At 51.1% G+C, this 25,153-nt stretch overlaps 13 protein-coding genes across 13 annotated transcripts; 6 read left to right on the top strand and 7 right to left on the bottom strand.

Moving 5' to 3' along the window:
- Positions 1-117: 117 nt before the first annotated feature.
- BJX68DRAFT_239611 (uncharacterized protein) lies at positions 118-620 on the top strand. The gene has a single exon (XM_071040565.1). The coding sequence runs from the start codon at positions 124-126 to the stop codon at positions 529-531; it is 408 nt and encodes a 135-aa protein (XP_070897884.1). The 5' UTR covers positions 118-123; the 3' UTR covers positions 532-620.
- Positions 621-1,586: 966 nt separating this feature from the next.
- Positions 1,587-5,231, bottom strand: BJX68DRAFT_239609 (putative ubiquitin-protein ligase (Asi3)). Its single transcript, XM_071040564.1, has 2 exons — positions 4,578-5,231; positions 1,587-4,516 (listed from the first exon to the last, which is right to left on the bottom strand). The coding sequence occupies exons 1-2, from the start codon at positions 4,992-4,994 to the stop codon at positions 2,066-2,068; spliced, it is 2,868 nt and encodes a 955-aa protein (XP_070897883.1). The 5' UTR covers positions 4,995-5,231; the 3' UTR covers positions 1,587-2,065.
- Positions 5,232-5,237: 6 nt separating this feature from the next.
- On the bottom strand, positions 5,238-7,233 carry BJX68DRAFT_109986 (NEDD8-activating enzyme E1 regulatory subunit). Its single transcript, XM_071035901.1, has 2 exons — positions 6,754-7,233; positions 5,238-6,706 (listed from the first exon to the last, which is right to left on the bottom strand). Exons 1-2 carry the CDS (start codon positions 7,126-7,128, stop codon positions 5,408-5,410), a joined length of 1,674 nt encoding a protein of 557 aa, XP_070897882.1. The 5' UTR covers positions 7,129-7,233; the 3' UTR covers positions 5,238-5,407.
- Positions 7,234-7,340: 107 nt separating this feature from the next.
- BJX68DRAFT_239606 (ribose-5-phosphate isomerase RKI1) lies at positions 7,341-8,792 on the top strand. The gene is made up of 2 exons (XM_071040563.1): positions 7,341-8,116; positions 8,192-8,792. The coding sequence occupies exons 1-2, from the start codon at positions 7,738-7,740 to the stop codon at positions 8,632-8,634; spliced, it is 822 nt and encodes a 273-aa protein (XP_070897881.1). The 5' UTR covers positions 7,341-7,737; the 3' UTR covers positions 8,635-8,792.
- BJX68DRAFT_239604 (WD40 repeat domain-containing protein) lies at positions 8,793-10,049 on the bottom strand. Its single transcript, XM_071040562.1, has 3 exons — positions 10,001-10,049; positions 9,697-9,952; positions 8,793-9,643 (listed from the first exon to the last, which is right to left on the bottom strand). The coding sequence occupies exons 1-3, from the start codon at positions 10,008-10,010 to the stop codon at positions 8,836-8,838; spliced, it is 1,074 nt and encodes a 357-aa protein (XP_070897880.1). The 5' UTR covers positions 10,011-10,049; the 3' UTR covers positions 8,793-8,835.
- Positions 10,050-10,179: 130 nt separating this feature from the next.
- On the top strand, positions 10,180-11,507 carry BJX68DRAFT_239602 (GTPase GPN2). The gene is made up of 3 exons (XM_071040561.1): positions 10,180-10,507; positions 10,573-10,673; positions 10,723-11,507. The coding sequence occupies exons 1-3, from the start codon at positions 10,219-10,221 to the stop codon at positions 11,377-11,379; spliced, it is 1,047 nt and encodes a 348-aa protein (XP_070897879.1). The 5' UTR covers positions 10,180-10,218; the 3' UTR covers positions 11,380-11,507.
- BJX68DRAFT_109824 (Rpp14/Pop5 family protein) lies at positions 11,423-12,359 on the bottom strand. The gene is made up of 2 exons (XM_071035900.1): positions 11,940-12,359; positions 11,423-11,849 (listed from the first exon to the last, which is right to left on the bottom strand). The coding sequence occupies exons 1-2, from the start codon at positions 12,175-12,177 to the stop codon at positions 11,467-11,469; spliced, it is 621 nt and encodes a 206-aa protein (XP_070897878.1). The 5' UTR covers positions 12,178-12,359; the 3' UTR covers positions 11,423-11,466.
- Positions 12,290-15,076, bottom strand: BJX68DRAFT_239598 (putative ATP citrate lyase, subunit 1). The gene is made up of 5 exons (XM_071040560.1): positions 14,868-15,076; positions 14,659-14,812; positions 14,489-14,605; positions 13,140-14,425; positions 12,290-13,081 (listed from the first exon to the last, which is right to left on the bottom strand). The coding sequence occupies exons 2-5, from the start codon at positions 14,796-14,798 to the stop codon at positions 12,654-12,656; spliced, it is 1,971 nt and encodes a 656-aa protein (XP_070897877.1). The 5' UTR covers positions 14,799-14,812; positions 14,868-15,076; the 3' UTR covers positions 12,290-12,653.
- A 1,525-nt stretch (positions 15,077-16,601) lies between these two features.
- Positions 16,602-18,120, top strand: aclA (putative ATP citrate lyase subunit (Acl); the record flags this gene model as incomplete). The annotated part of the gene is made up of 2 exons (XM_071045987.1): positions 16,602-17,042; positions 17,104-18,120. 2 exons carry the CDS (start codon positions 16,602-16,604, stop codon positions 18,118-18,120), a joined length of 1,458 nt encoding a protein of 485 aa, XP_070897876.1.
- A 1,249-nt stretch (positions 18,121-19,369) lies between these two features.
- Positions 19,370-20,287, bottom strand: BJX68DRAFT_109784 (uncharacterized protein). The gene is made up of 3 exons (XM_071035899.1): positions 20,131-20,287; positions 19,958-20,079; positions 19,370-19,898 (listed from the first exon to the last, which is right to left on the bottom strand). Exons 1-3 carry the CDS (start codon positions 20,184-20,186, stop codon positions 19,444-19,446), a joined length of 633 nt encoding a protein of 210 aa, XP_070897875.1. The 5' UTR covers positions 20,187-20,287; the 3' UTR covers positions 19,370-19,443.
- Positions 20,288-20,751: 464 nt separating this feature from the next.
- On the bottom strand, positions 20,752-22,128 carry BJX68DRAFT_109782 (FAM50/XAP5 family protein). The gene is made up of 3 exons (XM_071035898.1): positions 21,854-22,128; positions 21,197-21,797; positions 20,752-21,141 (listed from the first exon to the last, which is right to left on the bottom strand). Exons 1-3 carry the CDS (start codon positions 22,093-22,095, stop codon positions 20,827-20,829), a joined length of 1,158 nt encoding a protein of 385 aa, XP_070897874.1. The 5' UTR covers positions 22,096-22,128; the 3' UTR covers positions 20,752-20,826.
- Positions 22,129-22,360: 232 nt separating this feature from the next.
- On the top strand, positions 22,361-23,938 carry fip1 (cleavage polyadenylation factor subunit FIP1). The gene is made up of 3 exons (XM_071040559.1): positions 22,361-22,661; positions 22,714-22,766; positions 22,816-23,938. The coding sequence occupies exons 1-3, from the start codon at positions 22,497-22,499 to the stop codon at positions 23,582-23,584; spliced, it is 987 nt and encodes a 328-aa protein (XP_070897873.1). The 5' UTR covers positions 22,361-22,496; the 3' UTR covers positions 23,585-23,938.
- Positions 23,939-24,037: 99 nt separating this feature from the next.
- Positions 24,038-25,139, top strand: BJX68DRAFT_239582 (GroES family chaperonin). Its single transcript, XM_071040558.1, has 4 exons — positions 24,038-24,156; positions 24,300-24,524; positions 24,624-24,682; positions 24,738-25,139. The coding sequence occupies exons 1-4, from the start codon at positions 24,154-24,156 to the stop codon at positions 24,760-24,762; spliced, it is 312 nt and encodes a 103-aa protein (XP_070897872.1). The 5' UTR covers positions 24,038-24,153; the 3' UTR covers positions 24,763-25,139.
- The last annotated feature ends 14 nt before the right edge of the window (positions 25,140-25,153 follow it).

Below are 25,153 nucleotides of genomic sequence, written 5' to 3'. Positions count from 1 at the left end.
CTCTCCCTTCAAGCTTTGCCTCCATTGCTCTTTCCTGAACAACACGTATCGAATCAAGCCTCAACTGCATACCATCCAAACCCGAAAACCCTAAGAGAACCTCCACTTCAACTACCACACCCAATGCCGCAATGGAAAAAGACGAAGCATAAAAGGGGAACCAAGCGCAAGTCCAGAACTAGGGGCATACAACCTACTCCCTCGCCAAACATCATGGCACGGCTACTAGGGCGCCGAGGCCAGAGACCAAGACCGAGGAGAGCAGGACCGCCATTGACTCGCGCCCTCATTCGGCAGAGATCTCGTGCACTAATCGTCTTTATTACCATTGTGGTTGCTATCATCTGGCAGATTGTCATTATCTTTCATCATCTGGCTCATATCTGGAGATTTGTGCGTGCGACTCTGGGAGAGACCATATATGGTTCTGCAAGTGTTAGTGGCGATTGGAGCTCTTGGAAAATTATCAGGTCTGCCGTTTGTACCTGGGTAAGTTCTCTTTTTTTTGATTTTACTCTCGTTTGCAACTGAGCTTGTATCATCCGCTGACGGCGCCATAGGCCGGCCTTCAGGTTGTTTGCATGGTTATTCGGTACCTGGAAAGGCAGTTTCGCGGGTCGACATGGCAAGAACAAGGATACGGTTTCTGGGAATACATCGATAAGGTAGCAAAGGCCGTGGAATTTGGGGACGACGGTCAAGAGCCGGACGAGGTATGCTCTCTAAGATCTTTGTGTTAGCGCCGCTGGGATGGGATGTGAGGGCTAACGTGTTCAAAATAGGACTCGACAGCATCGTCTGACAATATACCTGCCCAGGTCGAGGACGAGGCGCAGCGGGAACTCGTTCCAGATGAAGCCGAACACTGCGACGAGCAGGAAGACGATGAAGATGACCCGCTACAGGAAGGGATACAACCCGATAAAAGCAAGCAACCTCAAAGCAACAAGAGCAAGAAGAAGGAAAAGAAGAAGAAAAAGAAGCGGAGATGGAAGATGTGACCTACACGTCCTGTTCCTTCCCGCCGGCTCAATGTCCACATCATCCTCATTCTCATCCTCACTTGGCGCCGGCACACCGTCCAACAGCGTGATGTTCTCAATGTGCGCGATATCAGCAGTGTATGTAGCAATTATCACAGCTTGATAGTCGCTCAATCCCATGTCCCGCAGAGAGCATCCAATCCAGATGATCCCGTACCGAGAGTCGTCTTCATTTTCACCCTCAGCGAGGGCGTCGACAACATCTTCAGAGGCAGAATCAGGCTGGCTATAGCCAAACCAGCGTGCATCAGAGTTGGGCTCGTCGTTGTGGCCAGATTCCTCGTCTGTGGACTCGTAGGTGGTTGAGGACTCATCGCCGTGGCCATTTACAGAACTGCCGTCGCTGATGTCGCCTTCATAGCCAGAGGAGTTGGGCTCGTCATCTTCGGGTTTGGAAAATGAAGACATTGTAATGTTCAGTGGACTGGTGGTTATAGACTTGTGCTTGGATTCAACAAGGTAGAAGGATTTCGTGATGAGAGGATGCGATCATGCCTAAGAATGAGGTGGGTAAAGTAAAGAGGGAAAGAGACACAAGGATGTGCGAAAAACAAGGGGAGAAACACAAGAGAAGACCAGGCATATGTAACAGCTTGCGGTGAATGCTCACGTTTAACGAAACAGTGCAGAGGCAGAAATGTGCGCAATTACAGCGGGAAGTGCTTGCCACCTTCAACAACAAAGCCATCTTCCCAGTCTCTAACACAAGTCAGCTTTCTTCTCTAACTGAAGACTATAAATGGGACCAGAAAGCTAATAAAATACAATACCCTTCTCACCAAGCAGTTGTTGAGAACTTGATCGACCGAGATAGCCGCCATCAGGATGCTGGTTTGGGAGGACCTACGCTTGGGAGGGGGAAGGCGAAATACACAATTCCAGAGACGGAGATTGAATTCAGTATGAATAGCTCACAATCCGTGTATCGAGCATTAGACAGTCATAAACAGGGATATCGAAATATGAACAAGAAAGAAGAGGTTTAGGCAATGCAAACAAACCTAGAAGAAACATGACTGACCCTACGGCACCCATAGACGTACAAATCCGCCAACTTCCTGTCGGCAGGTCACACAGCTCCCAAAGTTATTCATCGCCAGGCTCACCCTGCAATCCTCACATATACATAGACAACGACAGGGCCAGACAATGATGGAGCGTGAGTTGGTTTGGCAGACAACGCAGGGCGGTCCGCTTGCTCCCAGACCAGATGCGCCAGATTCCCAAGTTTGCTCTTGAACGTTCAAGGTAGTAGCGGATGGGGATGAACGTTTGGCGAGGATAAGTTTCTCCAAGATTTCGGACTCTTCTTGTGTAGTGGGCCTTTCGCGAGGATGATGATGGAGTCGGGAGGTGAGAAGAACCTTGGCTCTCTGGCGTTCAAGCTGCTCTTGGTATCGACGGCGGGTTAGGATTTGTCCTTCGCGTCCGGCGTTGAGGTGGGCTGCTAGGATCCGTGCCTCTTGACGAGTTTCCTCATCGTGCGGGTCAAGAAGGCGTGCAAAGGCACCGACGTCCATGAGTGATTCCTGCGCGGGAGTACTTTCACGGGAATATTGTCCTGGGAACGGATCTTGTTGTGTAGGTGTGCGACGACCGTCTGATTCGTCTTCCCATTCGGAGTCAGTAGTTGTAGCAGTAGAAATCACACTAGTCGTATCATCCCAATCTTCCTCTGACGGGTTGTAGTCTGGACTTTGATCTTGATTACCCCATGAGCCGCCTGCCTTCCACCAGTTGTACAGCTTTTCGTCCAGCCGCTGCTCATCGGATGCAAGCCAGGTAGACGTGTTGCTGAATTCTCTCTTTCTCATCTCGTTCTCGACGTCGAATTCGTGGTTTCGGGGAAGCTCTAGCTCTCCCTGATCCGTGAGCATCCAGAAATCGAGCGGTTCTGCCATGGTCGTGCCGGATTTATCATCTGATGCTTTCCGTTTAGAACCAACAAAGCCCTTGAACCACTGCGGACGAGCGTTGATCCCAAGCCGGGTTAGAACTTTGTCAGAAATGAACCCTAGCCACTTGAATATGAGGTAGAAAATGGCACGGAAGAATGAAAGGCCTTGATAGAATCGGAAAAGACCTCGGAATGCACCAACACCGCCGGGATTATTGTTCTGATAACGGGAAGACCGGGACTTGTTCTTGGGCTTCCCGATTTTCTTCTCTCGGCTATATCCACTTTCCCAGTGTCCTGACGTCTCTTGAATCTCAAAGGTAACGGGTATGGTGCCCTCGAGGGGTGTGTCATCATTACGAGCACTGGGCAGCCGATGCGTAGAGCTCCTCCTCCTCCGTGATTGTTCAATTTCAGAAAGCCGGTCTTCCTCAAGCCAAGTCATGCTTCGCGCAACGACACCCCGCCCTTCATTGAGGAAGACGGCCTCGCTGGCAGCAGTCAGTGCCGTATAACCGACTCTTAATAGGGCAGTATAAAAGTCCTCGTGCCGATTGACGCGCACACTGCTGACGTGTGTAGATCCCTGCATATTTTCGTGCGCTAGACCGAGCCTTTCTCGCAGAGATAACCCCTGAGGGTAATCAGAAGGTAGTGAAAATGCTGTAACTAAAAGGGCAAGGGAATAGATTATAGCACACACGATAATGCCGCACAGGATCAACAAGTGCGGCACAAAACCCACTACGCAAACGGTGGGGAACCTCAGAGATATGTCGTCAGTTCCTAAAGATGAGCCACCGGCCAGACCCCAAGTCATGGCGGCCATGAAGGACAGACCCCAAAAGGTGGTGTTGAATAAACGGTACCTATTCTGCTTTCCGACAACATCCAGCACATTTGACGATAGGCAGTGGCAGCAAGAAATCAATGCAATCAGGAGTAGTTCCGGTGTGGCGTTCATTCGTTCTAGAATCTGCGACTTGGTCATGAGGTGAAGAGCGGATCGTGGAGCATCCCCGCCAGTACTATTCTCTCCGCTGGGTTTCGTTTTCGGCTCCCAACCAAAGAGTCCCAAGCCGAGAGATTGGCTGATTGCAGATTCGGCCTCGGCAAAGGAGAGGGAATGTTCAAAAATCGACATGCCCCCTTCCGTGACAACAGGCCTCCCCTGCAATGAGCACGAGAGCGTCTCGACAAAGTGATTGAGGCAAAGTCGCAGGAATACAGACCACAACAACTTGAATGAGCCGAGAGGAATTTCAGAACCAACCCGCTCCATGCTCATCGCACTGCATGAATGCTGGTCTGATTGCCACGGAAGCAGAGTTGAACTCAGAGTATAGAGAAATCCGCCATCACCGGCATAATCTATCGATAGTCGTTTTCCGGGAGCACCGTAGTGGTATTCAGAATAGTTGGGCGATGTTTGGCATTTGATTGCGCGAAGCAGATTGTGTATTTGCGAAGTGAAAAGTAGGATGGGTATAATGCGTAACGCCAGTCTTCTCCTCCAGTCGAGATGCAAATGTCGCCTTGTAGAAGCATAGATCGTAATCCTATTTAATACAAGTGCCTGTTCAACTCGTTAGGACTAGGACTTCCGCAAAAGCCAAAACAAGGGGATCTTATCTTACCACTGTAAAACAAGCAAGCGACCATCGACTAGTCAAATAGGAGAAGAATCCGCTGAACTTCACGGCGGCTTGTAAAAAGTCTGTCAATTGAAGGCTAGAATTGGGCTGGGCTGCGGCTTCTACCACGGCCTCGCTCGCGGCTGCCCCTGCTGCCTGCGTCGCGGCGGCGACAAGATTTCTCTCCGGTCCTGTGCTAGGTGTACTCCAAAAGCTTGTCGTCGCATTCTGAAGCCCAACCAGCCTTGCGACACGGCCTGGGAGAAAGGAAAAGGCGAACGATTCGGCGCGTTGGAAACCGCGGAGGGGGAGGGAGAGTAGATCGCGCGGAGTTGAAGTGGCGTTCAATGTTGGTACGGCCGAAGCCAGCGAGGAAGTATTTGTAGCGGCCGAGAAGGCCTTTACCTCTTGAAAAGACATTGTCGGGTCAAAGCAATACCATCCGGGGCAAGCCGGTGGACTGAGGTGAATCCGAGTAGACAACAGACATGAAGTGGCGAGGAAAGTTGGACTCAGGGGTCGAGCATGATAAACGCGAATCCAGAAGAGTCAGAGTCTCTGGACGGAGAGAAGCTCAATACATGGCGCGTCGAAAGGGAGGAACAGGTGCCATTCAAGAGATGATGGAAGCTGCGAGCCTGTTGACAGTTGTCTGGCCATCTCCACATCACGGCGTCACTGCCGACTCCGCCACTAGCCCACAATCGTTGTTGTCGCCCACGTGCTTGCTCCAGGGTACCATACCCATCTATACTACGAAAATTTCGGAAGCGATATTCTTAGACTTGGTTCATGAATTCGTATCTTGAAACTATCGCTTCAAAATTAGCCCATCACAGCTTGTACATAGCGCTGCTGCTGCGAATGCCGTTGAAGATGCACGTATTATCCAAGGGCACATATTGCCTAGTAATCACTTTGAGGGATTCCTGGGCAACCAAGCCACCCGTCAGAGAAGAGATATTGTGTAGTTCCCCGCCCTCTGTCCTTCGGAGCTCCCGTGCGGCTTCCAGAATCCTGTCGCGGGCGTCATCGTCAATCGGAGCCGCATTGTCCGACGCGAGCGCACCGAGAATGCGGTCAAGCTCCGAGGACCACACGGCTTCATCGTCGAGAGACCCCTCTGGATGCTTTCCTTCTTGAATGCCGGTCACCACAGTATCCAAGACCTGGAACGCAATAAAAATGGGAATCAAGGATTCGTCGTTGTCAAGTTCAGTTCGTATGCGCTTCTGAGCTTGCACGTCTCCGTCCACCTGCGGGATATCTCGACCGCGAATCACCTGGATGTGGGAAGCGTTCTTGCAGAAGACTTCAACATCCTTTTCGGAAATTTCAACGGAGCGGCCGAGCTGCGATTCGGTTCTCCTGATAATCTTCGTGACATCTGCTATATCTTTCCTTGCCTTGGATTTGTAAATATTCTGCAATGAGACATAATCCGCTGACAGGGCTTTCATGTCGGGGAGTGAGCCGGGTAGAGGAAGCACCTTGTGGTGCTCGTAAAATTCACGGACTGCTGATGCAATAACCCAGAACTCGGCCGAGGTGGCCGTCAAATTCTTGCACTCGTCCAGCTCAAAGATTTCCCGGGTAGAGCTTCGTAATGAGAACGGATTCAAAGATTTCAAGACGGCTGCAACGGCTTCATCATAGTTCTCCTCACCTCCTTGGGGATTGTTCGTTCTTGCGCTTGAGCGCACCAGGTCTCTAAACTCCGTTTTTTCCTTGTAATTCAATGGAAGATTGCCGTTGTGAGTCTTCTTCCACGTCTCCAGATAGTGAAGAAGTAGTAATACATAAGGAACATGGCCGTGATGGTGATCGTCAAGACTGTCCAGGTTGCTTATGCTAGCTCCGGCCTCTGCAAGCTCCGGCCAAGGATTCAGTAGACGAAGATCTTGCGTTGATTCCGGATCCGGATGCGTCTCTACTATAGGAAAGACAGCAGGGAGCTGCAGGGAAAAGGCGGAGTAGAAACCAACTGATCGAATATATAGGACTGGAACCCCTAGAGTTTTGGCCGCACTGCAAAGGGACTGCAGCGAGGAATGTTTTATGGGCCCTGATATTAGAACCAACCTATACTGTGATACAAAGTCGGGTTCCTCTTTGAGTATTTCCGCAATAGTCTGATAGTCAGTTAGTTAAGTACGCGTGGGGTTTAAGCCAACAATACCTTGGAATAGAAGCTACCTTCTACGTCCGGATTCAGTTCTTTCAATAGTCGACATGTCTCTTCAGCCCTTGACTTGCCCAAACTTTCATCCTCGAGAAAAAAGTTGACCCCAAGATCGGGCTCAGTAACCACAGCAGGATCGACAATGGTAAAACCTCCAATGCCTGGGAGTACCAGATTTTTGAGTGTCTCGACGCCTACTACACCGGACACTCCAGTGCTCTTGTCGCCCCATGGGCCGTCGGAATTGACCAAAAGCACTCGGGATTCTTCAAGAGCTTGCTGTCCGCTCGCAGCCCAGAGCCGCAACTGACGATCATATTTCCTTTCTTTTGAAGAAGGCCCAACTAGGGTTTGAGGGAAATCCGAGGCCATCAAGAGGGTAATCGTGGGGTAAGAAGGAAAGAAGATAGATCACTGAGAAGCGGACAGCAAGCTTACTTCGTCTTTCTGATGAAGTTGATACTTGTTTGTAGTTCCCAGGCCACACTCATTAATCATCCAGTCAATCACGTGAAGATATGCGGCCCGGAGGTATTTCCGATGAGGGGCCTCCGACCGCCAAGACCATGACGACAGAGCACCCCCACCAAAAGCTGTCAAATGCTGGGATTTTGTCGCGGGACTCGCATCGAGGCTTGCTAGTATAAGGGGCAGATCATCATCTCTTGTAACGCTCGCCAATAATCAACCCGGTGGAGCTGTCGTGGAAGGTTCCAATCGCGATGCGATATATCCCCCGGACAGTCCCCCTCAATCGCTGGTGAGTGGCCCATGGATCACACCGAGAAAAGTTATTTCGGACTGGAATGCACCCCACCGGCCATCTCTCCCCCGGACATGCCCACATATTAAAAGGTACATCTGCAAAGTCTCCGGTTCAGGTCCACCCTCTGCTTGCCAGTCTTCTCCTGCTTTCGTCCCTGTACCCTCAGCAATCGCTCGGTCCCATCCGCTTCATATTCTCTTCGTCTCCAGTCCACCATGGCCGATCTCATCGAGCTCGCAAAGCAAGCTGCTGGAAAAGCAGCCGTGGAGAACCACTACCCCAAGAATGCCCAGTTTGTCGGCATTGGTAGTGGCTCTACGATTGTCTACGTCGTGGATGCTATCGTGAAATCCGGCATTGACACATCAGCGACCAAATTCGTGCCTACAGGCTACCAGTCCAAACAGCTGATCACCAACGCGAAGCTTACAGCTGTAGATCTCGATGCTCTACCGGAAGGAACAGTGCTCGATGTCGCCTTCGACGGCGCAGACGAGGTGGACGACGAGTTGAATCTCATCAAGGGCGGTGGTGCTTGCCTCTTCCAGGAGAAGATTGTGGCTCTACAGGCCAAGGAGTTTATCTGCGTTGCCGGTATGTGACGGACTTGGCGCATTATATAATGGTGCAAAGAAGCTTACCATATCATTACTTCAAAAAAAAAAAAAGATTCGCGCAAGTTACAAAACCGCCTCCTCTCCGGCTGGAAATACATCCCGATTGAGGTCGCACCTATCGCCGCTGCGCGAGTCCTCACTGCTCTCAGACAACTGGGTAGCATTCAGCCGGCTATCCGTCTTCAAGCTGCCCAGAAGGAGGGCCCTCTGCGGACCGACCAAGGTTTCTTCATAATCGATGCGCCTTTCAAGACTCTTTTGAACAAGAAGGACGTAGCTGCTGGCCAGGACGGTACCGGCAAGGATGGCATCTGGGAAGTCGAGGCCCTCTCTGTGGCTATCAAACAAATTCCCGGTGTGCTCGACGTGGGTATTTTCTCTGGTTTAACTGGTCCCCAGGCCCAGGCCGCCGGTGGCATCGGAGGCCAGAAGCCTATTGCGGCTTATTTCGGTTCGGCAGACGGCACAGTAACCGTCAGGAAGGCAGCGCTTTGAGCAGCCTACCCCCGTCTTGAAAATGCGCATGGAGAGTTGCATAACAGCGATGAAGATGATATGGACGATACGAATCAGATGTTACATAGATTGACTGAATAGTAGTGATGTGGGTCAGCGACAAACATCGTGAGGAATGTTATTACCAGAACCTACTTCATCTATAATCACTAATATTTTCGAGGCAAATGATGAATTCCTCTATTTCGCACCCTTTCCCTTTGCTTCAGTCTCCCCGAGTTCCCGCACATAAATCCTGACCGTCCCGTCGACAACGTCGTCCTTGCCACTCTCATATCCAGGGCTGATGGCAATCGCGAGGTACTTGCCGTTGGAGCTGAATGCCACTGCGGCCACGCTGGAAGGGTACTTTTGGTATTGCCTGATTCGCCTCTTCGCGATACCATCCCAAAGAGCCACCACACCATCACCACCTCCAGATGCAAATGTTCCATGAATAGGATGGAATGCCAACGCATTAACCGGATAGACAACATCGACATCCTCTGATGCTTGTCGGTGGCACTTGAAAGCGTACTTGCGCGCCTGCGACTCAGCAGATGGGTCGAACCATTCCACAGCGACTCGGCCTTCAATGCTTGACGATGCGTACCCAGCGTCATCCGGCATACAGGCCACAGATCGCGTCATAAACTTCAGGCTGCTCTCTCGTCGCTGCCATGGTTCCACCTCGACCTTGCTAGGATTTGGCCCTTCTGATTCGCCTGTCAAGATAGAGAGGGCTTTCAGGTCGTAGATATGTAGTGTTCGTGAAGCCATGGCGACGACAAGCTTCGTCGCTGTGAGAGACATGGAAAATGGTTTAGAAGGTAGAGGAATAATTGTAGACGCGGCGACGGTGCTTTGATCGTCGCTCATGCGATGAACGTGTAGGGTGGTGTCCCATGATGCGGAGATGACCATGTTGTGCTCTTTACTATAAACGACACTTCGAACGCCCGCGTCATGGCTGCTGAGAACGGTTTGGGTCGATGTGGCCAGATCAATTCTAAGCCCCGTTAGTTGACTTCATACTTCTAAAAATATTCACGGCGCACTCACCTCCTCACGTCCCAATCCAAACCAGCTGTGTAAATCTCGTCCTCCGTGGCGCCAAAACATACATCCAGCACGGGAGCGCGGTGCTCAAACTTCTGTAATAGCTTTCCCTCGCCCGAGTTCCCGTTCTCGTCCCGCAAATCATAGACATATACGTTCTTATCCCATGACGATACGACGAACCGCGTAGAATCCGGAGCGGGAGAGAACTTTAGTGCGGAGATAGCATCCGTTGGCGGAGAAGAGACGGTGAATTGATCTTTAAGAGGTTAGCATGAGCCAATCAGCGGTTAAGAGCAAAACGCACTCGAAGTCATCCTTATTCAAACGCAATGCCAAATGTTTGCGAAGTATCCGAGTTATGAAGCTTGTTGGCGGTCGGCCCAGTGATTGCGGCTCTTCGCATCATTTTCTGCCTGAAATTGCCGCCTTCAAATCACATCTCCCCGCCATTGTCTCTCGTGTCAGCTCAAAATCATTTTTATCCAGCAGATCTTCACTGAAATCCTCGTTCAAGCCCTCGCTATGCCTTTTGCGCAGCTGGTAATAGGCCCACCCGGCGCGGGGAAATCCACATACTGCAATGGCATGCATCAGTTTCTCGGCGCGATCGGGCGCAAGTGCTCGATTGTCAATCTCGACCCCGCAAATGACAAGACATCATATCCGTGTGCGCTGGACGTGCGCGACCTCGTTACATTGGAAGAAATTATGAGCGAGGATCAGCTGGGACCGAACGGAGGTGTTCTATATGCCTTGGAAGAGCTAGAGGAGAACTTTGATTTTCTAGAAGAAGGGCTAAAGGCACTCGGAGGTATGCGCATTGGAAGAGTCCGGACTTTGCATGTACCTTAGGCTAATGATACTATTTGTGCCCAGATGACTATGTTATATTCGACTGTCCGGGGCAAGTAGAGATCTTTACGCATCATTCATCATTACGGAACATTTTTTTCAAGCTTCAGAAGTTGGGATACAGAGTATGTTTCCGCTGGAAATCGGGCATCTATTTCGCTGACAGAGCTATAGCTCATAGTATTGCACCTGATCGATTCATATAACCTCACCTTACCCTCGATGTATATATCTTCTCTCATCCTTTGTCTCCGCGCCATGCTCCAAATGGACCTCCCACACCTCAATGTTCTAACGAAGATCGACAACTTATCCAACTACGCCCCACTCCCATTTAACCTAGACTTCTATACTGAGGTTCAAGACCTTTCATACCTTCTTCCACACCTAGACGCCGAGTCGTCCCGGGTGTCGCACGACAAATTTGGGCCGCTGAACAATGCGATTATCGACTTGATCGAGGAATTTGGGCTTGTGGGGTTCGAGACGCTTGCTGTGGAGGACAAAAAGAGTATGATGAATCTACTCCGAGCCATTGACCGAGCAAGTGGGTATGTTTTCGGCCCCGCAGAGGGCGCAAACGATAGCGTCTGGCAAGTAGCGGTGCGAGAAGGAATGGGGACCATGGACATTCGAGATGTGCAAGAACGCTGGCTGGATGCAAAAGACGAGTACGATGAAGATGAACGACGGCAGCTGGAAGAAGAAGCTAGGGAGCATGAGCAAGGGACACCCGGTCATGGTGGGAATAACGAGGAAGACGACGACGATTTCTATAGCTCCAGAGCGCCTATACCCGACGGCGGAGTCAAGGTCATACGAAAGAAATAAAAGGCACAGGCAGATCATGAAGCACAGAACTGTAACATAGGGTATCTCTAATGAATAAATGTACAACAACAACCGCAACCAACTACTTCAATCATCCTCACTATCCATATCCACATCAACTTCACCATCCCCATACGCACCCCCCAAATCCTCCCTCTTCCCACTCTTTTCTAACCCTCCCACTAACCCTGACAGAACATCCACCTCCGCCATCCCACGAAGCCGAACAATCTCCCTCCTCGCCCTGCGAACCGCTTCCTCCTCAGCCTTCCGTATCGTGCCCGACACCCTAACGACCCGGAAAACACATGGCCTCGTCAAGCTCGCCTGCTCTCCGCGCTTCAGCGACCTCCCATTATCTCTGATATCTGGTACGTGGGACATGAATGTCAATGCCGTCCAGACTAGTCGATACGACGCGCGCGGGCACCGGATAATTGCTGTTGATGTGGCGGGGGAGAGATATTTCACTATCCAATTCATACTATCAGCTTGGATTCGGGATAGGCTTTTCCTCGCCGGCAACAAACAAGAACGGAAGGAAAACAAGGAAAACATACCACTAACACCCCCGGCTCCAACACCACCTAATCTCCCGACGCCCCAGTCCCCGAAGACATCGGCGACTTCATCGCGGATCATTTTCGCTAGTAAGCTTGGTGTGAGAGCATCAGACGTCGGCGCGTGGATTCGGAGCTGGGATTTCGTAGCGAATGTGGTAGAGGCTGATGAGGGGGAGGATAAGGGTTCCGGGTAGAGGATATCGACAAGAAGGTAACGGTGTTTGACGCGGACCATCTTGGTTCTTGGTGTTTTATTGTAAGGCCGGAATTTGGGACGTGGAGCTGTGGACGGCGCGATTGAGACGTTGTTGAGGTTCAAGTTTGCCGGCGGAGCTTTTTCTTGAGTCGCTGCCAGATAAGAAACCCGATCGGCGCAAGCTTTCCGGTATAAAATGTGGAGACATCTACAAAGTACTCCATACCACTGGGAGAATAAAGTAATGAAACCCAACTCAGCTAAATTCAACTTCAACTACGAAGTACTCCCATAAACAATTCCAATCTTGGTGATGAAGTCATCCTATTCATGTCTCATGTATGCTCTAAGAATGTATTCGGTAATAAAGGGAGAAAAAGGATATGATAAATTGGAAACAAATGCATAAACCATCATAACTCCTGACGTATTTTATGAACCCGCGAGTCCGCTTGCGTCCGACATGGGCTTTCTCCACGGGAGAAAGGGTAAAAGAATTAGAAAAGGTATTAAAATTATACGTTGACCTCAACACGGCCCTCAGAGCCACCCTTCTGGAGGGCAGGGAGAAGGTATGTGATGTCGTCCCAAGGATGTCTGTAGAGGCCAGTGCGCAGCCTCTTCTGGTCGAGGTAGTGGGCAATCAGACCCATGCTACGTCCGAGGACGAAGAGACCGTTCAAAACACCCATCTTCATGTAGTCCTCAGTCTCCTCAGCGGAGAAAGCACCGCAGTTGCGCATGAGATCCACGAAGCAAACAGCAATGCACCCGTCGACGTTGAGGATGAGGTTGTCCTTCTTGGAGGTGGTGACAGTCTCGACGGCGATGGCGTAGTCGAGCAGCTTGGTGCTAGGGAAGTGCTTCTTGACGTACTCCTTGACGAGTTCGACACGGAGATCAGGGTTGTTGCGGGACTTGATACGGTGACCGATACCGGGAACTGGAATAGCAGGTTAGCATCAATTAATCTCAAATGTTTCGAGGAGGAAAAGACTTACTGAGCTTGTTCTCCTTTCTCATGGTGTCGACAAAGTCACGAGGGCTCATACCCCGGTCGAAAGCCTTGGTGAACTCCTCAGCGGCGCCGTCGAGAGCACCACCGAAACGAGATCCAATAGTCAAAAGACCAGAGACGAGAGCACTGATCAAGTCCTTGCCGGCACGAGTGGTAATGATGGTGTTCATGGCACCAGACACGGCGGGACCGTGATCAGCGGTGAGCATGAGAACCATTTCCAAGAACTTGGTAGCGTAGGGGGGAAGGCGGCGGCGGAACCACAAAAGAGACATGACACCACCAACGCCAATGTCCTCCTTGAAGACGTCGGAGATGGGCATACCGGCGTACAGGAGCTCCTGACCACGGTCGTCGGTGATGGTGGAGATGAAGGCAGCAGGCTTACGGATGAGACCGAGCTCCTGGGCCCAAGAGTAGTCGATAGGGATCTTAGGGGGGACGGGCTCCTTTCCGGGGACAATGACGCCATTGGCAACCTGCTCGTCGTAGACCTTCTTGAGAACCTCGGGCATTTCCTCAAAGGTCTCGGGGACGTGAATTCCAGCTTCGCGCATCGCCTTGTTCTTGGCAACAGCAGTCTCGAGGTCCGAGTTGGCCGACGCACCGGCGTGACCGAATTGAACCTCAGTTTTGAACATGCTAGCGCAGGTACCGATAGCCCAGGCAACAATTGGCTTGGTGATGGTACCGTTCTTTACGGCCTCGATTACACGGTACTCCTCAACACCACCGACCTCACCGAGCAGGACAAGGATCTTGCACTCAGGCTCAGCCTGGTAGCGGAGCAGGTGGTCGATGAAGGTAGTACCAGGGTAACGGTCACCACCAATGGCGACACCCTCGTAAACACCATCGGTGTTCTGAGAGATGATGTTGTTCAATTCGTTGGACATACCACCAGACTTGGAGACGTAACCAACGGAACCCTTGCGGTAGAGCTTGGAAGCCACAATGTTATCCATCATACCACCGGTGTTACCGATCTTGAAAGCACCAGGCTTGATACCACCGACGGTAGCAGGTCCAATGATGGTGATACCCTTCTCCTTGGCAGTCACCAGAATCTCACGGGCTCGGCGCTCGGGGACACCCTCAGCGATGATAGCAATGGACTTGATCTGAGGGAACTGCATCAGCTCCATGGTGGAGCTGTAGACGGAGCGGGAGGAGGCGAAGTTGACGACAGTATCAACATCGGGGTGCTTGGCGAAAGCCTTTGCGGTGTCCTGGTAGACGGGGAGGAGGGTCTCGCTGGTGCCCCAGTACCTAAACAAGGATCATTAATATCCGATTGCAGAACCTCAATTGCCAGATCGTGGAGAGACTCACATCTTGCTAACGAACTGGCCGCCGAATGTGTAGATGATACCGGCAACGGAGGGGGTGCTGCGCTTGCAGATGAAGTCGAAGTCGAGCATACCCTGAACCGCTCGGGGTTGCATACCGCTACAAACAGCTGTCAGTTTCTGGCATTGCGGCCACGGCGACGAGCCACTCACTATACGAAACATCTTGTCTTGTTGTGGAAAAGGGCATCGGTAAAGGGAGAGCGCACTCGGCTAGGAGGCTCGAAGCGGGTGATGTTGTCGTTGGCGTTGGGGCCATTGGCCGTGCTGACGAGAGGGGCAGAGGTGGGCATGTTGGCTAGGTACTCTGTTCGATTGATCGAGGTCAGCCGGCTGTGAGGAGTGGACACGAGGTTGCTTACCTGCGGACAGAGCTTTAATATGACTGAGAAAAGAGGAGGATTAGGTGTAAAGAATATAGGGAGGGAGGGGAAGAGGAAAGTTGGGAGGAATCCAACCGAGATGGAGAGGAGACAAGGATGGAGAGAAATTAATGGGAGGATATAGAGAAGGAAGAGGTCGAGGTCGGTTGAGAGAAGAGAATCAGAGAATCTAAAATTGAAAACGAAGAGAAAGAGGACGATATCGGGAGATGATGGGGGACTATTGAGATTATTATTATTATGGAGCTTGTGATGGAGGTGAGGTAAAAAAAAGGTGTGTACGGTATCGAGGTACCGATGGGCCGTACAGTACCTGACAATACACCAAGGCTGGGCCCACCAGCAGCAAAGTTGGGTTGAGAAATACACCAACATCTCAGAACTATCTACAGGCGAATTGACTTCTCAATCGGCTTTCGAATGACGATATCCTCTTTTCAAGTCAATACGAGGGATTGCGTTCGGCCTTCGAGAAGACTTTGGGGATACTCCGAGTAGAGTAAGACCCAAACTCCGAGAAACGTAGTAGTTGAAAAAAAGTATCCAACGTCACTCGGAGACCGGAGTAGTAGTATACAGCTTCAAGTCCCGCTAGGATCACCTTGCAGAGTCGCAGCTGGTGCCCGGGGCCAAAAGAGAAGGTGGTCGTTCTTGCACCTACTCAGAAGAATCTGTCATCAGGCGATCATTCTTGTTGGTACCCTGAAGATTCTGTCCTGATGGCGTGGTGATGGTCGTTCCTCGGCCTACTTCGAAGAATCCATCATTCGGTGGGGACCTCGAGCGTTGCCGGGTCCACGATTAGAATACGGGCAAGGCCGCCAGCAACATGCGCACCCCGCCGAAGAACGATTCGAGATTCTTTGGGAGATAGTTCTACAGAATATATACAGGTGAGATCTCAGTCCGGAGTCAGTTGGGCTACGACATAATTCCGAAAGTATGGGGAGCGGAGTATGACTGGACATCGCATCGTGGTCGAGGTATAAGTATATGGTACCTCCGGACGAGGCTCGGGGTAAACGACAGGGTCTTATAGCATGCCCCTCATTATTATCGTTCGGCTTTCGAGATGCTCAGCGTCAACAAAAACTGAAACTCAACAAAACCATGGGATGGTCGGAGAATAACGCCCAAAAGCAGACTGTGTTCTTCACACAGTATTCAGGCTACTGCGTACGGCGGATACTGCAACTAAAATTACCGACCGGCGATCCCCAACGCTATCTTAGAATTTCTCTGAGCTCCAGTAGGAATCAGAATCCAGACACTCAACAACTGCAATTGAAGCTGACCGCACAATCGGAGGGGCCCAAAAAAACTACCCCACCGCTCTCCGACTCCCACGGCTGTTCGCTGCGAATTGAGTTCATACCTGTATCCATCGGTATCAAACTCCAGTACTGACGAGCTCCGTTCCAGGTACCGACCATAAAGAATTACAACTCCATCCAGAACTTGTTGTTTTTTCCCCTCCCTCAGCCCCTTCGATTCAATTTATCTTCCTCTGCAGGCCTTTTTTCTCCGCCGACCTCGCAGACAAATTATTTTCACGTCCCTCTCCTCATTCTCCATTCCTCCTACTCCTCTCCTTCTTTCTCCTCCATATACTCCTCAGCATCTTGATTCGGGGCTTGCCTCCTATATACTCTTTCCCCCTCCTACCTACCACTCTTCTCAGCTTATCCTCATCCCACAACCTCCAAATTCACAATGTCCGCTAAGTCAATCTTCGAAGCCGATGGCAAGGCCATTCTCAACTACCACCTCACTCGTGCCCCCGTCATCAAGCCGACTCCTCTTCCTCCTGCCACTACCCACAACCCCCCTCCCAGACTCGCCTCTCTGTACTTCCCCGACGACCTTGCCGTAAAGGACGTTCTCGACCAGGCTGAGGTCACATACCCATGGCTGTTGGTGCCCGGATCCAAGTTCGTGGCTAAGCCAGATCAATTGATCAAGCGACGAGGCAAGAGCGGTCTCCTCGCTCTGAACAAGACCTGGGCTGAGGCGCGGGAGTGGATTGAGAGCCGTGCTGCAAAGGAAGTCCAGGTCGAGTCCGTTGTCGGTGTGCTCCGCCATTTCCTTGTCGAGCCCTTCGTTCCTCACGCCCAAGAGACCGAATACTACATCAACATCCACTCCGTGCGCGAGGTAAGGGATCAATGCCAGCCACTGTTTTTTTTTCAAGCGCCCAAACTAACTTGTGTTCTAGGGTGACTGGATCCTCTTCACTCATGAGGGTGGTGTCGACGTTGGTGACGTCGATGCTAAGGCTGAGAAGCTTCTCATTCCCGTCAACCTTAAAAACTACCCCTCGAACGAGGAAATCGCTTCCACACTCCTGAGCAAGGTCCCCACAGGCGTCCACAACGTGCTCGTAGACTTCATCTCCCGTCTCTACGCCGTCTACGTCGACTGCCAGTTCACCTACCTCGAAATCAACCCCCTGGTCGTCATCCCCAACGCCGATGCTACCTCCGCAGACGTTCACTTCCTGGACTTGGCCGCGAAGCTCGACCAGACCGCTGAGTTCGAGTGCGGTACCAAGTGGGCTGTCGCTCGTAGCCCTGCCAACCTCGGTATTGCTGCCCTTCCCACATCCGACAAGGTCAACATCGATGCTGGCCCACCTATGGATTTCCCTGCTCCTTTCGGTCGTGAGCTGAGCAAGGAGGAGAAGTTCATTTCGGACATGGATGCCAAAACCGGTGCCTCTCTCAAGCTCACTGTCCTCAACGCCAGCGGCCGTGTCTGGACACTTGTCGCTGGTGGTGGTGCCTCGGTTGTCTACGCCGACGCCATTGCCTCTGCTGGTTTCGTCAGCGAGCTCGCCAACTACGGTGAATACTCCGGTGCCCCCACCGAGACACAGACCTTCAACTACGCCCGCACCGTCCTCGATCTGATGCTGCGCGCCCCCATTCACCCCGAAGGAAAGGTTCTTTTCATCGGTGGTGGTATCGCCAACTTCACCAACGTCGCCTCCACCTTCAAGGGAGTCATCCGCGCTCTACGCGAGGTTGCGCCTGTCCTCAACGAGCACAAGGTCCAGATCTGGGTCCGTCGCGCCGGTCCCAACTACCAGGAGGGTCTAAAGAACATCAAGGCCGTCGGCGAGGAGCTCGGCCTGAACATGCACGTCTACGGCCCTGAGATGCACGTCAGCGGTATCGTTCCTCTCGCCCTCCTGGGCAAGCAAACTGATGTCAAGGAGTTTGGTACTGCGTAAACAAAAAGAAGGGGGCGTTTTTCCGATTTACTTAATTTAATTCACTGCGAGGTTTATTCCTTATCAACGCACGGCATGACGGCTTCTTTTTTTTGCATTTCCAACCCATTCCCAATTCTCATTTCTAAATGGTAAAGATGACTGATGAAGGTGATATTGTTCCTGTCCGGTCCATATCGTGCTTGTTCTTAGACTCGGAGAATAGAGCCAATATATACATTTCAAATCACTTCCATCCCACGTAGAAGAGAAATCATCTGAAATTTTGGTCATCCATAAACTTAAATAGTCAAGAGCCTCGGAGAAGTGCCAGTAAACTTTTTTTGCTAGGAGTTAAAAGTCGGTGGCACGAAGTATACACAATAGTAAAAATCATAGATACACCCCACGATACGCAGAACACGTAACACATTAATACCAGACGTCCAAATAAGCTTAAAGTAGATTAACTCAGAGTCAAAGGATCGAGATCCACAGGAGCTCTCTGACAGGCAATAACCTAGATCTAGACAAAGATCGCTGAAATCAAGTGAGGGGGTGGTTGGGTTCTCGAATCTCGGGAGAGTGGAAGGGTGGGCGGATGGCGGCGCCGTTTTGGTTGCTGTCTTCCGTCCGTCCGAGAAGCGCAGCCGCTGGCGCTCGCGATTGGCGGGTATCTTTCACTGGAGGGGATAGGTTGAATTACTAAGGATCTAATAGCTGTCAGGGTTATTCGTGGGCTTTCGTCTAGGGGTTGTGGACTTGTTTTACGATAAGTATGCGTTGATGTTGGCTTTGGGCTGCTGATTTCGTTCCTTTCAGATGTAGCCGAGAGATGAAGTTTGAGTGCGTGACCATCATGCGCATCGATGTTTTAGAAAGGAGGGTAAGTGATCAACTAACTGGTGTATTGAGTTCAGCTTTTGTCTGACGTCTAAAGACGGATCCGAGACTCTATGTTCTACATTGTACTATGCTTTGCCCTAATTCCCGAGATATACTCCTCCCAAACTCAATGCATCAATATATATGTTACGTGGACCGGCTAATCGCCCTCTTGTAGTGTATATTACCCCGTATCTCCGACGCTCGCTTTATGTTATCGTACTGCTCAAGAATGACCTTATTCCCGGAGGAAGCTCCGTCGACCTGTGGCTTAGAAGATTCAGATTGTCTCGATGGGTAGCGTGGGGTTGATGGCCGTTCGTGAATCCTTCCGTGGGTGGTCTCTCAGCATGAAATCGTCCTGTCATAATACTACCGCTGGGAAGTTGAGACATCCCAGTCGAAGGGTGTGAGGGACCCGCAAGGCGAGTGCGATGACTTGGTGTAGCGACTGGAGGGTCACCTATGGCATATTAGCAAACTCCAAAGGGAAACGTGGGAACCGGCCGTACCCCTTCTCAAAGCGGCGACAGGACGACTTGGAGGCGGCATTGCAATCGCGTCGGCTGCATGCTTCCTTTTCGAGCTTCCAGTGCCACTTCGCTGGTGTCGATGTAGTTGTTCCACGCCCTCAAGATCTACGGGATATGCCTGTTGCTGGTACGTGGATGGAGTTTGGGGAGGCGCTGATACACCAAATGAACTGGCTGCCAATGCTACAGGATCATGGCGCGAGAGTTCAAGAGAATTGACTGCCTGTGTCGCAGCCGCTGTCTGCATTTGTGACCGCATGGCTCGAGATTTGACCAGGTTGTATAGATTGGTGATTTGAGAAAATTTCTTGCACTTTTCTCGGTACATATCGACGAGTTCATGGTTCTTCTTTCGAAGCTGTTCCTGCGCCGCCTGCATATCTGTCGGCCTGTTAGCAGCCGATATCTCAATGGCAGCTAGACCCTCAAATCGTACGAACCAGACAGTCTTGATTGCATTGCTGAAAGCTCCGTGTTGGCGTTGTGGATAACCTTGTCCATCTGGGTATTCAAGTTCGTGTATTTGTCCGTCAATGACTTTATTAAGTATTCTTGGTAGGTACTTGACACTCCGTCAGTGTTTTCCTAGAACCGGTATAGCCAGCGGACGTACACTTCTTGAGTGGTCTGATAAGTCCAAAATGTCAATGCCCGCCCAGCACACTCCATTATAGTTGTCGGGTCTAGTCCACTCAGGACACTAGTCTTGTAGTCTTCTGTAGGTCGCAGAACCGTATTCACGGTATCGTCTGGGTTATTCAGGATCGTTTCGCAAGCCGGACAGCGACGCTCGCTTCCAATGGGGTGTGAAAGGCCAAGGCCGTCGGCACATTGAAGGCAAAAGATGTGCCTGAGAGGTTAGTTTACTTTTCATGATAGCTGCTGGCGTAAAGGAGCGGGAGGCCACCCACGAACAAGTGGTGACGATGGCCCTTTCTTTCAAGGGTGCTCGACAGCTGAGAGAGTTGCACCGCAGGCAAAAGTCCATAATAACCGTGATGGTGTGCCGAAGTCGACAATGTGGATGCAGAGAAATTGGGAAAGCTCGAGGTGTTGAGCTGGTGCAAGAAGTTGAGAAGAACCAAGCCGCCGCGGTCAAGTCGAAGACCACACTCAGCGCTGCAACATTATCTGCAATGCCACAGACATTGCACGACTAACAAATACAGAAACAAAAGGAAAGGTGGTTTTCACAACACTAGGATAGATATTATTTCAAATGGGGTATCTCGAAACACGGAATAGTTTTGGCTGTAACCCACCAGTCTATATAGCAGCATATCTCTATAGTACGCTCTGGAGAACAACGTCAGAAAAAAAACGTATTCCCCGAAGCATCTCTTTTCGTGGTACGCATCTTCTCCTCAAAGTCCGGTCCCGGCTCGTACTCCCGCCATAAGCTTGCGGGAAAGATGTGCTTGTTCCGCTCGTACCACCGTCGATCAACAACCTTGGTTAGTGTGGGGTCTTTATCGCCTCCTTCTAGCTGCTCATTGCTCGGACGGTACAAAGGGTCGTCTGTGGGGGGTGGCGGCGGAGGCTTGTCGGAATAGTCGAACAGCAGCCCTCCGGTCTTGGAGAAGCTGGGAACACGGTTCGCGATAAAGTAGTACAACTCGTAATGCTAAATTACCTGTTAGCGAGATATCAAACCAAGCAAGAAATAAGTGAGGACATACATGTGGAATGATGATTTCTCCTTTGACAAGCATCAAGTCATCCACGCTCACTCTTGCCCATTCCCGGCGATTGAACTTTCGGCCCTTTGAGGCTCCGCTAGTGTTGCTCACACCTAGCTCGGCGCCGACTTTTCGACACCGGTCCAGAAAGAGCCAGACATGATCTCCCTTCTTGACTTTGGCTGTACCGGCCGGGATATTTGTTCCATCGTAAAAGACAAAAGGAATCAAGATCTCTGTATTCTTCACAGCCTCTTGCATCGTCAAAAACTCTTTTCGTAAGGTATCTCGCGCCTCTGCTTCCGCTTTGAGAGCTGCTTTTGTAAGGGCCTTTGGTGGAGGTGGGGCTCTCGGATTTGGCGTAATGCGACGAGACTGCGGTGCAGAGGTTTCCTCAAAAGGTGTGCCAGTACCGGACCGCGAAGCACTCAGTTCGGCCGGAGTAGGTGTCGAGTCGTCTGCAGCTTTGGCGTTTGGGTGTGTATTCGCTTGAAAAACCTCTTCCTCCTCCTCCTCGTCATCTCCAAAAGAAAGTTTGCTCTTTGCAAGAGGCTTCTTTTTCTTCTTCTTTGGCGGACCCTCTCTTCCTGACGTCGAATTTCTAACCAGTTGCGATTAGCTGAATGATCGGAGTGATTTATCGGCGCATTCACTTACCCGTCAGTTACATCGCCCCCAGATGGAGTTGCGCTTCTTGAGTTACCGGATGTAAACCTCCCTAGCGACTTGTCATGCGCCTCGCGCTCTTTTTGCTCGAGAACCTCTGCGCGGCGTTTGCGGAAATCGGAAAGATGGACAAGACCGACTGTCTGTGACTTGAGAAGATCTTCTGCGGACGCGGACTGACTCGTAAAGGACCGCGGAGTCGAGCTATGGCTTGGTGCTTCTGATAGAGGCATTATGATGCACTACACAGAAATTCGAGGATGTTGAAGCAAGGAAGTTGGCTGGAGCTGATCGCATTGAATCGGTGGTGGTGCGGTGCACCAGGCGCACGTGACTACTATCCTCATTTGCGACGAGATTTTGGCGCCTAAGCCAGGTAAAATATAGAAGATGTCAAGGATATCTCGCATAGTGGGCAATTACATCTGCTAAACCATTTAAGGTCATAGATATACAACGTACATTTTGCACTTATGACGGTATTCGAGTACAACAGAAAGGTGCGATCAAAGAATTGATCTGAAAACCGAAGCAAACAGTGCAAACTTCGTCTGCGCAGGATGTCTCTAACCAGGACGTGAGCTCCAACATTTTCCAGTGTTTCCCCAGACGATAATTATACAAACTCTCAAAAATGTCATACGCCATGGATGATGACGATGATGATCTCTACGATCCCACCGATGCAGTGCCAGTTTCGCAGCACTCCAGGGATCCCCGAAGACCCCAAGCTGAAGCTTCAATGAACGACGCGAGCGATGCGGAGGAAGAGGAGGAGATGGAGGAGGAGGAAGATGAGGTGATAACTGCTATGAAACACCTCGGCGAAATCGACTGACCGGCGATTCTAGGATGATTTCAATATCATAACAGAGGCGCCTCCGGATGCGCCTGCTCCAGAAGCGTTAGCTCATCCATTGGTCGCCATATTCACATTTGCTAATGTCGCGCAGTTCACATCCCCGTCATACCTCCCTAAGAGCCGATTCTTCTCAGCGCCCTACATCCGCCGATTCTTCCTCCGTTCAGAAACAGCAGACACCTTCGATAACACCAAAGGTTGACACTTCAACCTCCCTGCCTGCTGGTACGCGGCCCACATCACAGAGGCCGGGATCGGCTTATCCCGCGGTGCACGCGTCCTCGATTGATGTTCATGCGAACCCTGTTCACCCTACTACCGGAAAGCCGATCATGTTGACGGATATGGATTCCGACTTCCCCGACGATGACAAACCTTGGAGGCGGCCTGGTAGTGATTTGACAGACTATTTTAACTACGGGTTCGACGAGTTCACATGGGCAAGCTATGTGTTGAAACAACAAGAGCTAAGGAAGGAAGTGGGAGACCAGAAGAGACAACTGGATGATATGCAGAGTTTCTTGACCATGGGACTGCCGCCAATGCCCGGTGCTAACCCGGGAGCTGGACCGCCAGCTGGAAGCGCGCCTCCTGCGATGCCAGGTATGCCGGGAATGCCAGACATGAACCCCGACATGATGCAGGGTATGCTGGCCTCAATGATGGCGCAGGGACTTGATCCCGCCTCTATGGACCCGATGGCTTTTATGCAGCAAGCGCAGGCAATGATGGGTGGACAATCCGGCGCAGGCGGCGGACAACAAGGCCAACATGGGTTTGGCGGCCAGGGTGGTAATCAGGGCCAGATGGGCTATGGAGGTGGCTATGGTGGAGGCCGAGGCCGGGGAAGGAGATGGTAGGACAACTAGGAACTGTGACACGAAAGCATTTCATGGAATAATCTGTAATGTTATGAACGAGAATACAAGCTGCTCAAGACCATCAGCTCTTCATCATCGATCTGGCATAGCTCTGCTGCCTGTACACTTGAGGCCAAAGCCGAGAAATGCACTTTCGGGAGTAAGGAGCGCGGTAAGCTTCGGCTTCCTGGGGACGGGGGAGAGCTTGGATTCGAGTGTGTTGGGGGTACTGTCTCGATGCTGGTTCACCCAGACAATAATTGACCAGCTTGTAGGACACTTGGATACCTATCAACTGTAACAGAAGCAATCATTGTAGTCGAAGGAAGAATTGAGGTTAGACTGGTCGAAGATACCCTCGGCAGCCGTGGGGATGGAAGCTGGAGGTCGGTCTTGGCATTCTGGAAATTTCTCGCGAGTCCAGATCGGATCTTCTTCCCCAGCTCGCCGACTTGCGCTCTTCTTCTTCTTTTGCTTCCACGTCTCAATCTCCTCATCCACCAGCGCCTGCATCTCTTCCACTTTAACACGTTTATTTGTGTTTAATTACTCTCTCACATAACTTCACAATGGTACGTCATTCCAATGCTTTCTCCAGAGCTCCCTGTCAAGACTTTTTCATCCAGTTCCCCTTAAGCCGCAAGCCAGCTTCCGCCCAATCTTAGCGATTCAATCTATGCGAAAATACATTGCTAACCCGATGTCTCTCGTCTAGTCTTTTCTCCGCAACGTCAAGAACCTCGCCCCCCTCCTGGACCGCGTCCTCGTCCAGCGCATCAAGCCCGAAGCCAAGACCGCCTCTGGCATCTTCCTCCCCGAGAGCAGCGTCAAGGAGCAGAATGAGGCTAAGGTCCTCGCTGTTGGTCCCGGTGCCGTCGACCGCAACGGCCAGCGCATCCCCATGGGTGTCGCTGCTGGTGACCGTGTCCTGATTCCCCAGGTACGTTTCGAGTTGTTACTGTCAGATGGGCTTGGATATTCTGGCTCTACGAAATACGGCACAATTGAGCAATCAATGCTGACGGTTTGTGATGAATAGTTCGGTGGAAGCCCCGTCAAGGTCGGCGAGGAGGAGTACACCCTCTTCCGGGACTCCGAGTAAGTCGCCCATTCTCCCCGTTCCCTTAGAACTTTATCTGACAATGACGATTAGGATCCTCGCCAAGATCAACGAGTAAAGGACCGAATCTGACTTGACGTCTTTATCCGTTTCGTTCCGCTCGGACCGAAATTTCCGAGCCGTTGTATTATACCTCTTGACAAAATCATGATCTCAAATGTTGCTGCCCCATATACAATCTAGAAAAGGTGCCTGGGTGATAGCAGGAGGACCAAACTGATTCTTCCTTCTTGTATTCTTGGGATAATGTTTTCTTCTCTCTTGCATTTGCCGAAAGCGTGAAATGACCTTTTTTGCATACCATCTAATGTACTTTAACTACCCATCGTTACGACCCTATTTTAGGCGTCACGAGCTTGAGTAATAGCACAGATATCTCCTCTCTGTTATACCTGTATTAACCGGCCACGAGAACATAGAATGCGCTTTTTTGGCATACATACGGCCGA

Source organism: Aspergillus pseudodeflectus, assembly GCF_044049435.1.
Source record: "Aspergillus pseudodeflectus strain CBS 756.74 chromosome Unknown BJX68scaffold_28, whole genome shotgun sequence".
Taxonomy (NCBI): Eukaryota; Fungi; Ascomycota; class Eurotiomycetes; order Eurotiales; family Aspergillaceae; genus Aspergillus; species Aspergillus pseudodeflectus.
The sequence above is the reverse complement of the archived record's forward strand: the minus strand, read 5'-3'. Positions and strand labels throughout refer to the sequence as shown.

Bases quoted from the DNA above. Each gene is read 5' to 3' on its own strand.
- fip1 (XM_071040559.1), top strand. From the start codon at position 22,497: ATGTCATACGCCATGGATGATGACGATGATGATCTCTACGATCCCACC. The intron at 22,662-22,713 runs GTGATAACTGCT...CGGCGATTCTAG, and splicing joins TGGAGGAGGAGGAAGATGAG to GATGATTTCAATATCATAAC. The intron at 22,767-22,815 runs GTTAGCTCATCC...AATGTCGCGCAG, and splicing joins GATGCGCCTGCTCCAGAAGC to TTCACATCCCCGTCATACCT.
- BJX68DRAFT_239598 (XM_071040560.1), bottom strand. From the start codon at position 14,798: ATGCCCACCTCTGCCCCTCTCGTCAGCACGGCCAATGGCCCCAACGCC. The intron at 14,426-14,488 runs GTGAGTCTCTCC...ATCCTTGTTTAG, and splicing joins GGCCAGTTCGTTAGCAAGAT to GTACTGGGGCACCAGCGAGA. The intron at 13,082-13,139 runs GTAAGTCTTTTC...CTGCTATTCCAG, and splicing joins GAGAAAGGAGAACAAGCTCA to TTCCCGGTATCGGTCACCGT.
- BJX68DRAFT_239582 (XM_071040558.1), top strand. The intron at 24,525-24,623 runs GTACGTTTCGAG...TGTGATGAATAG, and splicing joins ACCGTGTCCTGATTCCCCAG to TTCGGTGGAAGCCCCGTCAA. The intron at 24,683-24,737 runs GTAAGTCGCCCA...AATGACGATTAG, and splicing joins ACCCTCTTCCGGGACTCCGA to GATCCTCGCCAAGATCAACG.
- BJX68DRAFT_239609 (XM_071040564.1), bottom strand. From the start codon at position 4,994: ATGTCTTTTCAAGAGGTAAAGGCCTTCTCGGCCGCTACAAATACTTCC. The intron at 4,517-4,577 runs GTAAGATAAGAT...CGAGTTGAACAG, and splicing joins CGCTTGCTTGTTTTACAGTG to GCACTTGTATTAAATAGGAT.
- BJX68DRAFT_239604 (XM_071040562.1), bottom strand. The intron at 9,644-9,696 runs GTGAGTGCGCCG...AACGGGGCTTAG, and splicing joins TTGGATTGGGACGTGAGGAG to AATTGATCTGGCCACATCGA.
- BJX68DRAFT_109986 (XM_071035901.1), bottom strand. From the start codon at position 7,128: ATGGCCTCGGATTTCCCTCAAACCCTAGTTGGGCCTTCTTCAAAAGAA. The intron at 6,707-6,753 runs GTATTGTTGGCT...ACTGACTATCAG, and splicing joins AAGGTAGCTTCTATTCCAAG to ACTATTGCGGAAATACTCAA.
- BJX68DRAFT_109782 (XM_071035898.1), bottom strand. From the start codon at position 22,095: ATGCCTCTATCAGAAGCACCAAGCCATAGCTCGACTCCGCGGTCCTTT. The intron at 21,798-21,853 runs GTAAGTGAATGC...GCAACTGGTTAG, and splicing joins GGGGGCGATGTAACTGACGG to AAATTCGACGTCAGGAAGAG. The intron at 21,142-21,196 runs GTATGTCCTCAC...CAGGTAATTTAG, and splicing joins GAGAAATCATCATTCCACAT to CATTACGAGTTGTACTACTT.
- BJX68DRAFT_109824 (XM_071035900.1), bottom strand. From the start codon at position 12,177: ATGGTCCGCGTCAAACACCGTTACCTTCTTGTCGATATCCTCTACCCG. The intron at 11,850-11,939 runs GTATGTTTTCCT...TGAATTGGATAG, and splicing joins TGGAGCCGGGGGTGTTAGTG to TGAAATATCTCTCCCCCGCC.
- BJX68DRAFT_239606 (XM_071040563.1), top strand. From the start codon at position 7,738: ATGGCCGATCTCATCGAGCTCGCAAAGCAAGCTGCTGGAAAAGCAGCC. The intron at 8,117-8,191 runs GTATGTGACGGA...AAAAAAAAAAAG, and splicing joins GGAGTTTATCTGCGTTGCCG to ATTCGCGCAAGTTACAAAAC.
- BJX68DRAFT_109784 (XM_071035899.1), bottom strand. From the start codon at position 20,186: ATGGAGTGTGCTGGGCGGGCATTGACATTTTGGACTTATCAGACCACT. The intron at 20,080-20,130 runs GTACGTCCGCTG...CGGAGTGTCAAG, and splicing joins TATCAGACCACTCAAGAAGT to TACCTACCAAGAATACTTAA. The intron at 19,899-19,957 runs GTTCGTACGATT...ACAGGCCGACAG, and splicing joins AATGCAATCAAGACTGTCTG to ATATGCAGGCGGCGCAGGAA.
- BJX68DRAFT_239611 (XM_071040565.1), top strand. From the start codon at position 124: ATGCCGCAATGGAAAAAGACGAAGCATAAAAGGGGAACCAAGCGCAAG.
- BJX68DRAFT_239602 (XM_071040561.1), top strand. From the start codon at position 10,219: ATGCCTTTTGCGCAGCTGGTAATAGGCCCACCCGGCGCGGGGAAATCC. The intron at 10,508-10,572 runs GTATGCGCATTG...ATTTGTGCCCAG, and splicing joins AGGGCTAAAGGCACTCGGAG to ATGACTATGTTATATTCGAC. The intron at 10,674-10,722 runs GTATGTTTCCGC...ACAGAGCTATAG, and splicing joins TTCAGAAGTTGGGATACAGA to CTCATAGTATTGCACCTGAT.